Source organism: Trachinotus anak, unplaced genomic scaffold (genome assembly GCF_046630095.1).
Source record: "Trachinotus anak isolate AG129_WGS33_773 ecotype Australia unplaced genomic scaffold, CSIRO_AGI_Tana_v1 ptg000028l, whole genome shotgun sequence".
Lineage (NCBI taxonomy): Eukaryota > Metazoa > Chordata > Actinopteri > Carangiformes > Carangidae > Trachinotus > Trachinotus anak.
The window spans coordinates 19,462,514-19,478,140 of NW_027273879.1; the positions used below are offsets into that span (position 1 = coordinate 19,462,514).

The 15,627-nt window shown below is 42.5% G+C and overlaps 1 protein-coding gene and 1 pseudogene across 1 annotated transcript; both read right to left on the minus strand.

Annotated features, from left to right (window-relative positions):
* Positions 1-2,320: 2,320 nt before the first annotated feature.
* On the minus strand, positions 2,321-4,834 carry LOC139611692 (E3 ubiquitin/ISG15 ligase TRIM25-like). Its single transcript, XM_071466560.1, has one exon. It carries the CDS (start codon positions 4,697-4,699, stop codon positions 3,014-3,016), a length of 1,686 nt encoding a protein of 561 aa, XP_071322661.1. The 5' UTR covers positions 4,700-4,834; the 3' UTR covers positions 2,321-3,013.
* A 60-nt stretch (positions 4,835-4,894) lies between these two features.
* On the minus strand, positions 4,895-9,111 carry LOC139611693 (tripartite motif-containing protein 16-like; annotated as a pseudogene).
* Between the last annotated feature and the right edge of the window lie 6,516 nt (positions 9,112-15,627).

A 15,627-nucleotide genomic window follows, 5' to 3' on the forward strand; every position in this document is an offset into this window, starting at 1 on the left:
CATGGAAATGTAGTGGAGTCAAAAGTACAATATTTAAGCACAGTACTCAAGTAAATGTACTTGTACTACTACATGTACTACACAGTTTTTATTCAACTAATCTTCATTTAACTCGTGTTGTGAACTGATGAAGTTTTGTCACTGCAGTAGGAGCTGCTGTTTTACTTTGTGGGAATTTATTTGAGGTGTAGCCTGTTATTGAGATATCTTCAGGTTCTTCAGCTGTTTACAACATTGGATGTTCTGTTCAAACATGCACCACTCCACCCACAAACAAAACATGTCATGACAACAAGAATATGACTGTTTGTCTTTATTGGGGCTGCTTCTCTGATCCCCTCAGATAATAACTGCCGGGTGTTTTCCAGGTGATCGTGTGGAAACTGGGTGTGGTCCTCTGTGTGTGATCGATGCTCCAGCTCATCAGCTTTCATCCTCCGCTCAGTGATTTCTTCCTCTGATGCTTTCTGACTTGACTCACTTCAGTTTTCTGCTGGGATCTGATCTTCATCAGCAGCCTGGGGCTTCTGCCTTTTTCGGAACTGGACAAGTTCAACTTGTGGCCTAAATACTATGGTGGATAGTAACATGTATTGAAATACTGCACTTAAATACACTTCTGATGTTCTTAGCTTGAATATTCTCTTCTACCTAGTTATTCTATACTGAGGGAAAATGTAATTTTAACTGCACCACATTTATTTTGTCAGATATTGTTACTGTGTAGATTAAGAATTTGAAAGATCTGCACATATAATAGTAATAATAATAAATAGTAAAATATAATAGTAATTTGATAATGTGACAAATGTGAACCAGCAGGGATACAAGGCACACTTTTTCTCACTTTGTTTCCTTATATTTCTTTCCACCTACCACTGCTCACTGCTCTGAATAATAATAGTAGCTACTTCTCCATTTTTATTATAATTCATTCTTATAGTTTTTACTGTTATTAGCTATCATTATTACTATACTTATATCAGGAGTAGTATTATTGTTGTTGCTATTACTGCTGTCACTACCATTAAGGCGTACACTGTCAACTTGTGCAGCCATTAGGCAGAGAAATGGCTCTTTCCGGCACCTGTATGTTTAACTCATATGTATGGACTTCTCCTTTACACCACGGTCTCCATCACTTTCCATTTCCACTTTGTCAGTAAACCATAGACACTCAGGCAAGAAAATTTGAATGAGGGTTGATTTGCATGTATATGTTCAGCTCAGCCTGTTCCATTACCATCGAGAGTTTGTTTGCACACAGGAAACGATCATTTTGATGATATGGTTTTGCAGGATCATCACCCTCTCACTTCTCAGTCATGTACCTGCTGCCTCTGTAAAAAGAGCTGCTTAGCACTAAGTATTACAGCAACAACAGGTTATTCTGAATCAACCACCTAGAGCCTGCTGCTATAAATAAACACAGACACAGAGACTAATATCTCATTTTATTTAGTTAGCTTAACAAGGCAACTAATGCTACCCAGCTAGCTGGCTAACTAGGTAGGCTAGGCACTTGTGAGCTTGGTTTATTAAAGCAGACGCTAACATTAGCTGGTTGTCTCAGTTACTTGCTGGGGGATTGCCATGATGCATTGGGCTCTCTCTCTCTCTCTCTCTCTCTCCCTCTCTCTGTCTGCTCACCTCAGAGTGTGAGTGAGAGCTTTCTCACCAGTTTGCAGTGTACGGTTGTCAGTGTCATGTATTATAATAAAACTAAGTTCCAATATGACTGTTACATTAAAAGTAAATAGTCCTCATATTAAATCATCTACTATCATAGGTAGCTTGGGACTACGCCCAGAGACTTACAGGAAACAAGCCTTTGCTTCATTTCATTCACTTAAAATAGGGCAAGACAAGGCAAATTTATTTGTATCTGTCATACACAGAAGTCATTCAGTGTGCTTACCAGGAATTAAAAGAAGCGTAAAAATAAAAGTAAAAAGCACAATAAGAAAACTGTATAAAAAGAGATAATAGAACAGATACAAGATTCAAAGATTCAATGAAGGCAGTGGAGAACAGAGGGATTTTTAGCTTCTTTTTAAAAGCACTTACTGTTTGGACAGATTTTATATCCACTGGGAGCTGGAAAGACATTTCACCCTGTTTAGTTTTAACCCCAGGCACCACTAACTGACCAGCTCCTGCAGATCTTGAAGACCTATTAGGCTCATATACATCGAACATTTCAGAGATATATTTAGGGCCCAGTCCATTTAGTGACTTGTAGACAGTAAGTAAAACTTTGAATTCACTTCTGTATCCCACTGGAAACCAGTGCAAAGACCTGAGAACTGGAATAATATGCTCTCTTTTCTGAAATCAACTTTATTGATTGACTGTTCACATATTCAATGGGTACAGCACTCAGGTTGTAAACTGATGCACTAATTCACACAAACTATCAAAAATAACATTTACATTTTTACTGCACAAAAATGACAGGAAGAAAATAAACATATGGTCACTTATTCATGTGAGATATTCTATATTGAGGGTCATACAGTGGTATATAAATCAGAAAATATTACAGCATTAAGATAAATATACAATGAGCAGGAGAACTACTGAGGAATCAGTTTTGGTGTTTCCATTTACATATTCACTGTATACACACAAACACTGTGGATGAAAATCATCCATTATCTCCCTATTGATGAATCAAAATAATGATTCAAACTTAACCCACTGACACAGTAACTGGAAGAAAATACATCTGTGATTAAAAACATAACTTGTAATGTTGTTCAATTAAGGCTAAAGAATAGGAACAGACAGGAGAAAATGTTACAACAATTTAGAGAATTACAGTGTGTAGACCATACAAAGGGTTGCATTTACATAGGGATAATTCTCCATTTACTCTTGTTGTTTAACAATGACAATAGAAATCTATTCTATTCATTCATAACAGTGAGTCAACCTTTATCTAATTTGTGAAGTCTTTTCTCTATTTGTTGTTCTGTACAATTGTTGCTTGCTGGGGAAAATCAACTCCAACTCATCTACTGTAACTGACTTCACAAAACTCAGCTGTAGATCCATAATAACAAACACCAAGTCCAGCGTAGAGTGGTTGAGTGAATGTGGTCTGGACTCTGTGGAGGAGAGTGATAGTTCCAGATACTTCATAGAAAGACAGAATCCCTGCCCTGTGATCCAGGAACACTCCTATTCTGGAGGAATAACACCCTGGAAAGCTTACTCTGTTGCCACCATGTCTGAAAGTGCAGCTTCCTTTGGAGGAACACTCTAACACCCAAGACCTGGCATTGCTTCCAAACAAACTTTCTCTTCCTGCTCTGGAAATGTCCTTGTATGTGACTGCTATAGAAACTCCTAGTCCACTCCACTGTACTTCCCAATAACAACGTCCAGTCAGACATTTTCTGCTTAGAACCTGAGATTTGTCTGTGAATCTTTCTGGGTGATCATGATATGACTGTGCCTCTTTCACTGAGGAGGCTTTTCTCTTATCTTCTGATAACATCAGGTGAGTGTTTGCTGTGTTTGGATCCAGCGTGAGTTGATTCTTGCGAAGTGCATATTGTGAAAATTCGGCTCTGGTCTTTGGGTCTTGAGGCAGTAAAACATCCACTTCAGTTACTGTCGTGAAGATCTTGGTCCATCCCCCAGCACAGCTCCCCAGCAGTTTATCTCTGGCCTCTGACACAGCTGCTGTCACATTCTCAAAATTCTGCAGCGGTTGAGAATTGAAGTTAGGTGAGACGATACATTTCCTGAGAGGTGACAACGAGACGTGTTTTTGCAGAAAGTGGATTTGATCCTGTGTGCGTGAGAGCTTCTGTAACTCAGCGTCTTTCCTCCTCAGCTCAACAAGCTCCTGCTCCAGCTTCCCCTGAAGCTCTTTGGCCCGTCTCACTTCCATTTCCAGCTGGGATCTGATCTTACTCTTGACAGCACAGCATCTTCTCGTGATTTGACTGACCAGCTCATTTGACAAGTTATCACATTTTTCCACAGCTTTATCCGCAGAGCGATTTATACACTCCACCTCCTGCTTAAGCATCTTTACACGATTCTCTCGGTCCTGGATTCCTCTTTGGATTTCTTGCCGACTCTGGCCGAGCTTATTCTGCCTTTTGGTCATTTCTGCTGCAGCAGGGACTGTGTTGTGGCCTTTGTGTTCATCCATGGAGCAGAGATAACAGATACACTGCTGATCAGTGCCGCAGAAAATCTTCATCACCTCATTGTGACGAGAGCAGATGTTCGCCTGAAGATTTGGAGAAGCTTCAATTAGTTTGTGTTTTTTTAATGGAGCCACTTCATAGTGAGACTGGAGGTGCTGCTCACAGTAAGAGACCAGACACTGCAGACAGGACTTGGTGGCTTTCCGCTTTCTCCCACTGCAGAAATCACAGGCCACATCTCCAGGTCCGACATAGCGGTGATCAGCTGGAGCAGCTTGGGGTCCAGTCTTCTTCAGGTCCTCCACTAAATCTGCTAACATGGTGTTTTTCTCAAGGTCAGGCCTCATCTTGAATGTCTGTCTGCACTGAGGACAGCTGTGGACGTTCTCTTTTCCTTCTTTATCCCAGTGGCCGTTAATACAGCTCATACAGTAGCTGTGTCCACAGGGAATAGTCACTGGATCCTTCAGGAGATCCAAACAGATGGAACAGCAGAATTTTTCCTGGTCGAACTGGACTCTTTGCTGCGCCATTTCACCTGTAACTGAAAGTGAAGAGATTCTGAAAATCAAACTGATCACCCAGGGGTAAGAGGGAGTGGTTCCTTCTTTCCAGAAAGAGGAGGAGTTTGGACAAGTTGGCCCATGTGCAAAGGACCTTGTTTACACGGTTACAAAGGTGACTTTGTTATGAAGCCAACATCTCTAACAGGCGAACTGTTACCCAGATGCTGCCTTATCCAGACCCAGAACTATAATCTATAAATTATTAAGAATTATTCCATTTTGACCAAATGCTTTTTTTTTAAGTGGAGCATCTTTTCTGGAAAGTACCGTAAAGGTACTGGAAAGTTCATACAGGTGAACCCCAAAACTCCATAGAGATATGACGTATCCAAGCAATATTTCGCGGGTGTGGTAAGTGACAGATCTGACTTGTGTGGAGAAAATTGCTGTTGTTTCATTCGTCCCTTTCTGGTTGTATATGTATGTATATATGTGTTTGTTTGTGTAACTGTACGTATATAGATATGAAATCTTTTTCATTCATTCATTCATTCATATTTTGTTTTATCTTGTGTATGTTGTTTATGCTTCTGAATGGTTTTGCAGGAAGAGGAGATAAACCTGTTAACTGCGTGTTTTTCAGTCGATTCTGAGTGGCAGTTATCCCTTTTTCAACCAGCAACACTGTTGTAAATTCCCTGCTGTTTTCACTGTAAACGGCCTGATGTTTTCATAATACTGGTTTATATGTAGTTATTCTATACAGGCACCCTTTTGGTCAGCCCAAGTTACACTGTAGGGTCCTAGAGTTCCGGAGCTAGTTTACAGTGGTTGCTATTGTTACTGACGGCAATGTGGCTGTTTTCCCTCGTCTGCAGAGAAAACGTTCCTGAGAGTTAAACCATTCCTATTCCCATTCCAGTTCATCCATCATCCATGCATATTGGAGCGTTATTCTGAAGATGTATCTGTACAGCTGTCAATCAACTACTCACATAAAGAACCGAAAGCACAAGAGCTGTTCCCTGTGTCTGCATTCACTCTGACCGGAGTTGTTGTTGTGGATAAAGAGGTCCCAACATTTTACATCACAAACCCACAGTCTTCAATAGTGACAGTTTTGTTTCAGTATGATTTACTCCTGTGCCTCTAGACAGTGTAAGGAGCCGCTGTGCTGAGAGCCGGTCTGTCAGAGACCACTGAGTCCTACTTTGTTGTTTTCTCTTTAATAAAAAGTCTTCCTTTGAACTTAGAAGAAAGTATAAGAACTTTTTTTTTAAACTACCATTTTTAACACTTTTGGCTCTTTGCTATTTATTTGTGTGGACTTCTTGGTCATGTCTTTGTTTCACCACCAGGTGTCCCCATTGGCGTAGTTTTCCCTTGGTGACAGTCACTCTACTCAGTTACTCTACTCACTACACAGCATAGATGAACTAAGTTGTCGCTGCAGCATGAGCTCCTGGTGTCCTCTGCCACAGTCTAATTAGTCCCGTCATACCATTCCATAATGAACCAAAATAATAAATAATGAACCAGACCTGTCAGTTGGATTGGCTAAAAACAGCACCGGATACCATTTGTTTGCATATGAAGCAGAGAAGTGAGATCCAATCACAAGAGGTATATAGATTTTGTTTAACACGGTTTATAAAATTCAGGCAGAAATCAATCACACATGCTCTCCAATCACAGTTTTTCAGTGTTTCCATCTTCTGTAATGTCAGTTCTTTTATGACACTTCTGCTTCCATGTCTGGTCTCAACATTAAAGTGATAGTCTGAGCAGTTTGACGTAACATTGTGTGACGTACACAGTCCGATCCGCATCTCGTGCGGGTAACACACTGACTGCGTGTATGTACCTCACACAACCCCACGTCAAATAACCCAAACCATCACTTTAAGACTTCACTCAACTGGAATAAGTGGGAGAAGTTATCCTATCACATCAGTTCCACATGTTCTGCATTGGATTTGATAGCTGACAGAAAGAGTACTCAAAGAAAACTTGTAAAAAATACTCGTAAAATATATACTATATTGAGAGACGTTGTTCATAGTGTATATAAATCCTGGTAAAGGGCTCTGGCTCAATCTACACATCAATTTCATCACACAGTTAACAATATCTGTCAAACCACTGAGTCAGCACTCAAGAGGAAATTAAGGACTTGGTGTGTGACTCCATTAAAGATTGTGTACTAGAACAGACCTGTCATACAGCATATGTTCACATGGATACATGTTCGTGTTGTGTCGATCACCGACTGCTCTGTCGCCACTGTGCTAACATTTGTTTAGCTGAGCTCACACACCTCAGCTGTAGATCCAAAATAATGAACCCCAAGTCCAGCGTAGAGCGGCTGAGTGAATGTGGTCTGGACCCTGTGGAGGAGAGTCATGGTGTCAGACACACTGTAGAAGGACAGAACACCTGCCCTGTGATCCAGGTACACTCCCACTCTGGAGGACTGAGGACCTGAGACAGAAGTGCTGATGTTGTTATGTTTGGAATGATAATTACCAAAGAAGGGGCACTCTAATGACCAAGACTTGACATTGTTTCCAAATCCACTATCATCTCCTGTTCTGTTTATATCCTTGTATGTGACTGCTACTGAAACTCCTCCTCCACTCCACTCCACCTCCCAGTAACAGCGACTGGTCAGACTCTCTCTGCTCAGGACCTGAAACATGTCAGTGAATCTGTCTGGGTGACTCGAATACAGCTGAGACGCTTCCATATTTGTTGCCTTTCTGTTCCCTTCAGATAATGACACCTCTGTGTGTGCTGTGTTCGGATCCAGTGTGATTTGTTGTGAATATTGTAAGAGTTCAGCTCTGGTCTGGAGCTCTGCCTGCGGCAGTGGAACATCCACATCAGTCTCTGTCATTGAGATCCTCATCCACTCCTCTTTAAGAATATCCTGTAGTTTATCTCTGACCCCAGACACAGCCGCCGTCACATCCTCAAGTGCCACAGAGGGCGGATAGTGATGCTGGGTGAGTTTGTAGATTCTGTGAGATTTGACAGCGAGGGGTAATTACGGAATAACTGAGCGTGGTCCTCTGTCCGCGAGAGCTGCTCCAGCTCAGCATCTTTCCTCCTCAGCTCAGTGATCTCCTGCTGCAGCTTCTTCTGAAGCTCTTTGACTCGACTCACCTCAGCTTTCTGGCGAGTTTTGATCAGGTGCTTCACTCCAGAGCTTCTTTTCCTGATGACATGGACCAGTTCAGTGAAGATCTTCTCACTGTCCCTCACTGCTTTATCAGCAGAGCGACTGATAGCCTCAACTTCCTGCTGAAGCACCTTCACATCTTTCTCTCTGTCCTGGATTCTCTGCTGGATGTTCTGCCAGTTTGCCCCAAACTCTCTCTGCCTCTCACCTCTTTCTGCTGCAGCAGGGACTGTGTCGTGTCCTTTATGTTCACTCATGGAGCAGAGATAACAGATACACTGCTGATCAGTGCGGCAGAAAATCTTCATCGCCTCATTGTGACGAGAGCAAACCTGTGTTGTTTCCTCTTGAATATCTGCTCTTGGATTCACCAGCTTATGCTTCTTTAATGGAGCGACCTCATAGTGAGGCTGGAGGTGCTGCTCACAGGAAGAGACCAGACACTGCAGACAGGACTTTGTAGCCTTTCGCTTTCTCCCACTGCAGAAATCACAGGCCACATCATCAGTTCCAGCATAGCAGTGATCAGCTGGAGCAGCTTGGGGTCCAGTCTTCTTCAGGTCCTCCACTAGATCTGCTAACATGGTGTTTTTCACCAGGACGGGTCTTGATCTGAATGTCTGTCTGCACTGAGGGCAGCTGTGGTTTTGCTTCGGCAGTTTTTCATCCCAGAAGAATTTAATGCAGCTCATGCAGTAGTTGTGTCCACAGGGAATAGTCACCGGATCCCTCAGTAGATCCAAACAGATCGAACAGCAGAGTTTCTCCTGGTCCAGCTGAATTCCTCGCTGCGCCATTTCACCTCTTACAAACAAACAGCGGAAGTTCAAAGCACAGTGACTGAGCAGCGTCACGGACTGAGACGAGGGGGTGGCTTTCAGTCTTCTCCCTGTGTTCCTGCGGACTTTCAAACTTCAGTCACAGCCCGGGCGCTGCTGCAGTCAGGTCCAGCTCAAAGTCCGCATCTCACCCTCGGACTCGCTGTATCCACCCTGGGACGTGGCGGGACAGCCAAGTATCCCAAAATGCACTTCGCACTAAACAGCGACAAGAGCGGAGATTTTGTGCCCAGTTTTTATATTTGTTCAGGCCATAAAGTAACTTTGTATATGTTATCAGTTTATATAAATAATCCCTGTGTGTAAATGTGCTCTGGCGTGTCCGTTTGAGAGCGGCGGTCACCTCAGCGGGTCGCTGCCCAGCTGCTGAGGTCACTGACCGGTCAGCGTGCTCCGGCCGCCCGGGAGAACACGCTTCATAGTAGGCCTATTTGTTACTGCTGCTTTGATGGAGCTGAATAAAGGAGTTGGTCAGTGCAGCAACTCTGTGTTGTTTTCATGTACAAATATACAACATTGTAAATAATGATAATAGCTAATAGAGCGTAATAATCGGATATGCAGATTGAATATAAAGTGTATACATTTATTGAATTTACACATATGAAATATGTACCTATAATAAAAACATATGTTAAAATTACATATGAAATTGTAACAATTTCATATATTGACATGTATGTCTCGCCCATAAAAATATGTATGTGTATGTATGTACACTTAACTATATTGTAGACATATGTTACATAAAAATATATCCATCCCTGTTACCATAGCTTGATCTTGTATACATTAGAGTCCAAAAGTCTGAGACCACTTTCCCAAAATCGAAAGAGACATATTTAAAATGAATGAGAAATAAGAAATTAGAATACACACACACACACACACACACACACACACACACACACACACACACACACACATATATATATATATATATATATATATATATATATATATATATATATATATATGTTATTAAGTTGTATCTCCATATATCCAGAGGATGTATATATGTGATAATAATATATGTAACGTATATGGCAACATCATTCTTGATATAGGGACATATAAGACATTTCTTTATGAAGTGTGTCTTTTACTACACTCATTGTCAATATCATTTTTTTCCTGCAAAAGTTTGTGGACCTTTGAGTTTAGATTATTTTGTTGCAGTAGAGTCAACACTTCAATAATCACATATATATGTTTTTCAGATAAACTATTGGAAATAGGAAATACCTTGTATACACTGAGGTGGTTTAAAACCTCTAATGATTTTATTTCTGAACGTCCAACTCAATCATCAACTCTCATCTCAATTACAAACTGTCATATGCTCATATAAATGTATATATAATGTACATGATGGTGGAGGCTGCTGATGTACATTTATTTGATATTGTGTAGATGTGTGTGATGGTGATAAATACATTTACTTTTCAGCCCTGTTAACAAACCCCTGAATCCTGATGGAAGGTGAATTTCATTTTATTGAGCAATATTTCAGATACAATTTAAATCACAGGTTTAGATTCATTCACTGCTCCTCTGATTGATTGTCGTGTGTTAAGTCAGAATGTGACACAACATGGAGGCTACACAGATGTTGAAACAACACATGTGGTCTGGACTCATTGATAATGTTTCATCATCATATAGTTTGAAACATCTCTGGTCTTTTTGTGAATGTGGTTAAATGTGAATGTGGATAAAAGTGCAATATATTTTATTTTATGTCTGTGTGTTCTCACATTGCCCTCCCACATGTATACACTGCAAAACACAATAACGGTTAAATGGAGATATTTTGGATTTCGTCTTGTACAACAAAGTAGAAAACTGCTCTTACTGAAATGATGACCCCTCAGCTTCAGGGGGGGTCCGCAGTTGATTCCCGTGCGTCATGAGCGCACAGGTGGTCCGCGGACTGTGCGGACTTCCGGTCATCTGTCGGAGTGAAGAAAAGACGCGTTGAACTCATTTAATGACAGGAATGAATCTGTTGATACTGACGTGACAGCACAGTAAAATACAATCAGATAAAATAAAAACAAGAAGAAACTAAGAGAACAGTTGATTTCAACTTGAATGCTGCGTTCATTCATTCATGAGGAATGAGCTGTATGTGCGCATGCGCGCGTCTGTGAGAGCACGAGAGAGAGAGTTGCCTTAATGACGTAGGCTATGTGAGAGAGAGAGACGGGAAATGCCTTTGATCCATGTGACGTCATATAGGGGAACGTCTATATATAGAGCTGGTTTTTAAAATCTGCATTTTTGTTTTCACTCCAGACAAGTGACTTCAAACGCACACTCTTCAACCACAGTGAGAATTCAAACACTGAACATTCACAGTAAGTTGTAAACAAAGTGAAGCAGTTACAGCAGCTTTGTAAAACAACAATCTTCTGTTATGGACCAATCCGTATCCATGATGGACAACTCTACCGTCGTCACACCCGAGGCTCTTTTGCCCGTGGTGAATAAATATTTTGAAAGGTTCTCTGCAGTACAGTGGAACATGTTATCTGCAGGGATTCAGGACTCAGCCACAACAGCTGCACTGACTGACTTGTGTACAGAAGTGATACAGATTCTCTGTACAATTGTCCTGAGAGTTGTGAAGCCAATGCTTGAGGACAGCTCTCACCAGAGGGAATCTCAGGCCGATATAAACATATTTCTAGAGAACCTCAACACAAATGTGGGAGACTCACTCTCTCGGAGCTTTGCTCTCGCTCTCGATGTCCCACAGGAGAAATATGACAGTGCTGAACAGCTGACAGCACTAGTCGAAGAGGAAGTTTCACAGAAGGTAAACTCCATTGTGTCTGCAGCCATCAACAGCCCTGTTTGGCCGTCACAGCCGGCTGTTTTTGTCAGTGGCTCCGTGTCCAACATCAGATCTCTTGGTCAAATGGTGTCTCACGCTAGCAAATGTCTGAGAAGATATTTGGATAGACTGAAGTTCCAGTGCCTGGGAGAGTGTTGGCAGCCGAAAATCACAGAGTCTTCCTCATACAAAAGCTCTGAGTCAACACCAGAGGTCCTTGAAATAGAGGAACCAGAGAAATGTGAAACACCTCAGAGCGTAAAATCAAAGATTTCCGTCCCGTCTGCCACTAAAGCTGTGACTGACATTTTCCTGAAATGGTCCAGCAAGACACCAGACATGGAAGAAGAGGGCGATGATTCTCCCCGGTCTGACATCTCTCTGGATGCTCAGGATGCAGCGTCTGATATCGTCCAAGTTATAAAAGAAGATCTGCATTATGACAACTTGGAATATGTTGCCGGATGCAGTGAGAAAAGCATCTCTCCAACACCTCATTTTGATATGAGGTTAATCTTCAACAAGGTGAGAGAGTTTTTTGCCTCACAGGCCAGACCTTCAGACGACACCACCGACTCCATCCAGATCTACCACAAACAAAGATTTTCCAGGTTTGCCCAAGAACAATATGTAAAAATGGTGGCAGAGCTGAAGAGCAAGTTTAGGACAAGACGCCTAGAGTTCCTGGTGAGGCTCAAGCAGGGTGCACGGTCCCCTCAGCTGACACTCACTGAAGATGAATGTCTGATGCCAGGAGCTGTTCCAGAGTCTCCCAGGCCTACACCTGAAACTCCCAGTCCAACCAGCATGGTGTCAGAGGTCAGCATGAGGACCAAGAGGTCTACAGTTAATTCTGAGGCCATAAAAACTGATGTTGACAGACTGTTTCACAAGTTACACCAGCCAGAGGATTCTGCAGCCAGCAAAACACTGGAGAACATCAAGGCCAGTGGCGAGATCAGGAAGTTCTCAAAGGAACTGGTCGATAAACTGTACGAACATCTGATGGCTGGCCTGACAGATCAAATTCCCGTGGTTTCAACGGACAGATGTCTTTCAGACTCTGTCATCCCTGAATTAACCAGGAAGGCCACCCGGTCACCGTTTTCTCCTGAGGTTCTGTACGCCATTACAGAGGACTCAGTGGAGAAGTTCCTACAGAAGGTGCTACTGTGGATAGACAAAGAACCATCAGAGAAAACCAACTACAGTGAGGAAGTGTCTGGTGCACTGACTGACATCCAGGATGTAATCACAAAGATGCTGTCCACACCAGAAGAGGAGGACATCATGAGACTGGAGTCCCCTGAAGCCAGAGACCAGCAGATCCCAACACCTTCTCATTTAAGTCAGACACCACCTCCTGAGGCTGCACCATCTGAATCCGTCAGAGAGGATGGCCTCAATGTCTGTGACCATGCTGATGGTCGTGAGTTGACCTCACCCAAGTTGGCTCCAGGAGAATCTCCTGACAAACGCTCTGAGCCTCCAGCAGTTTCTTCCCCCAGTCATGAAGGACGTCCCCCCACTCCTGATGGATGTCCCCCCAGTCCTGAAAGATGTCCCCCCACTCCTGAAGGATGTCCCCCCAGTCCAGTGTTAACCCCTGAGGAGCTCGGTCAGGGGCTCTTAGCAGAGTCAACTGATAGCTCCTCTTCTACATCAGATGAGATGACCAACTACCTCATGACTGCTCTTCTCCTGAGGCTCCTCACAAAAGTCCCGAGCAAAACCGATGGATCCCAACAGCCAGTCGACATCGACGCCATCACCAAGCGTCTGTCAGAGGCGGCGCAGGATCAAGTCAACATCTGTGGCTCTTCTTTTGGAAAATCCAAGGACAAGCTGAGGAAAATCAACAAGGCCCTGACTAAAGACCTTCACACGGAGTTTGGCTCTCCTGAAAATCTACTGGAGGCCGCCACAGCATCAGACGACACATCTTTTGATGATGCTCTTGTGAGGTATCTAGAGATCCACCTGAATGCCGTCCTCAGTCCACCCAAGAAGAAGAAGTCCAAAGTTGCCCGGTTTTTCTCATCTGTGGGGAAGGCTTTGATCAAGCCCTTCACATGGTGCATCAAGGGCAACTAACAACCCCCCTATATCCCCTCCCCCTTCCCCCACATCCCCAACCCCCCCACCCCACCATCCCCCAATGGGTTTACTCCGGGTGCTCCGGTTCCCTCCCACATTTTAAATAATAAAAAAATTCAGAATCATTATCACATTTTGATTTCAGTTGTGTTTTCCTCTGCTGTCAAGGTATAAATATGAAATTCAGGTTGATTAGGACTAAAAATGTTGTTGTGTGTATTCATCAGGTGCCTGTTTAATTTTCACATCATTACAACAAGTTGAGCTTCACAGTAGAAGATGTATGTATATAGATAGATAGATAGATAGATAGATATATAGATAGATAGATAGATAGATAGATAGATAGATAGATAGATAGTTATTCCTTGAGCTGGATTAACAAAAAGAGAACACATTACTCCACTTTCAGCCGCCCAACATGTATTGCCTGTTTGTTTTCAGGCTCCATTTTAAAATATGAATAATTAGCTGAAGGTGTTGCTAGATGAAAGATTACATGGGTGAAAAATATCAAAAGGTTCCACACTCCAAAGACCAGTATCCAGCTTTCACTAAAGACAAAATCAAATACTCATCATTAAAGACCATGAACAATGAATAAGCAGAAGCCAACAAACAGAAGTGTCTTTTCATCTTAACATAACAATCATTTATAGGACATTGGATGGACGCCCTGATCCTTGTTTGCTGATGTGGGTGCGGGCTGTGGAGGTGGGCAGGGGGGGCAGCGGGGGCAGTGGGGCCTGGCTGGGGGGCAAGACGTGGCCTCCTTTACGGGACAGAAGGCCAATCTCTCTCCTGAGGGCCTCGGCCTGCTGTGACTGTGTTTTCACCAGCATCTTTAGTCTTCGGATCTCCTCCTGATCCACACGTCTCCTGTAATCCTGGAACTGTCCGTCCTGGAGACACACAATCAGACACCTCTTAAGGCATACCGTACACATCCATACAAATTAACACAAAGTTAGAAATAGAAGAAAGCAGGCTGAAGTGCTGATTTGACATTCTGGATTTAAAATCTGACCCAGGACCTAGAATCATTGATTCTGACTGACAATCACTGAAGTGCCAAAAATATATCTCAGGCAGCATTAACTGATGAAGCTGAATAAGCTGGAAACACAAATACATTACATATTATCACCTAATAAAGTGGCAAACAGCTGCCGACTGTAACATCCAGCAGACACAAAGCAACAAGCAACATAGCTGTGAAAAAAATATCTGGGTCTTAACTACTTACCACACCCACACAGAAATGTTATATATGACATGTATGTCCCTATATCAAGAGTGATGTTGCCATATATGTTACCTATATTATTATCACATTAACACATCCTCTGGATATATGAAAGTTTATAACATATAAGAAATACCTATAGTAACATTTGTATATATACAGATATTAAAAATATCTATATGATGAATTTTTACATGGTATAACATGTTGTGACCAAATATGTTAAAGATATAAATTTAATTTATATATGCAAGTTGCAACAGCTGCAGAGCTGGGGGAAGCTCTCAGAGCTGAAACAAAAAAAACAGAAGGAGGCCGAGACCGGCCTCGCCAGAGAGGCTGAGGAGTCCTTCAAAGTCCAGCTCGCACTGACCCAGGCTGAAAACAACCTGAAGGTGTCACTTCGCCAGTGGGAGGACAGGTCTCGTCTCCTGGCTGAACACAGGCAGGAAACCTCCCACCTGAAGGCAGCAGTGATCCAGACTCAGGAAGACCTGGTACCTCTGCTCCTAACCCCCATGTTCTCCTTCCTCCTGCTCTCTCTCCTCTCTCTTTACCCTCCCTAAACTCCTCATCCCTGTGCTGCAATTAACTTTTAGTCTCATAGTCCTCACAGTGTCTTGCTTGTTTAACTAAAGCTGTCAAATCAATGTAGTGCAGTTGAAATCATATTTCCCTCTGAAATGTAGGAGTGCAAGTTTAAAGTAGCATAAAATGGAAATACTCAGGTAGAGTACCTCAAAACTGTACTTA

Bases quoted from the DNA above. Each gene is read 5' to 3' on its own strand.
- LOC139611692 (XM_071466560.1), bottom strand. From the start codon at position 4,699: ATGGCGCAGCAAAGAGTCCAGTTCGACCAGGAAAAATTCTGCTGTTCC.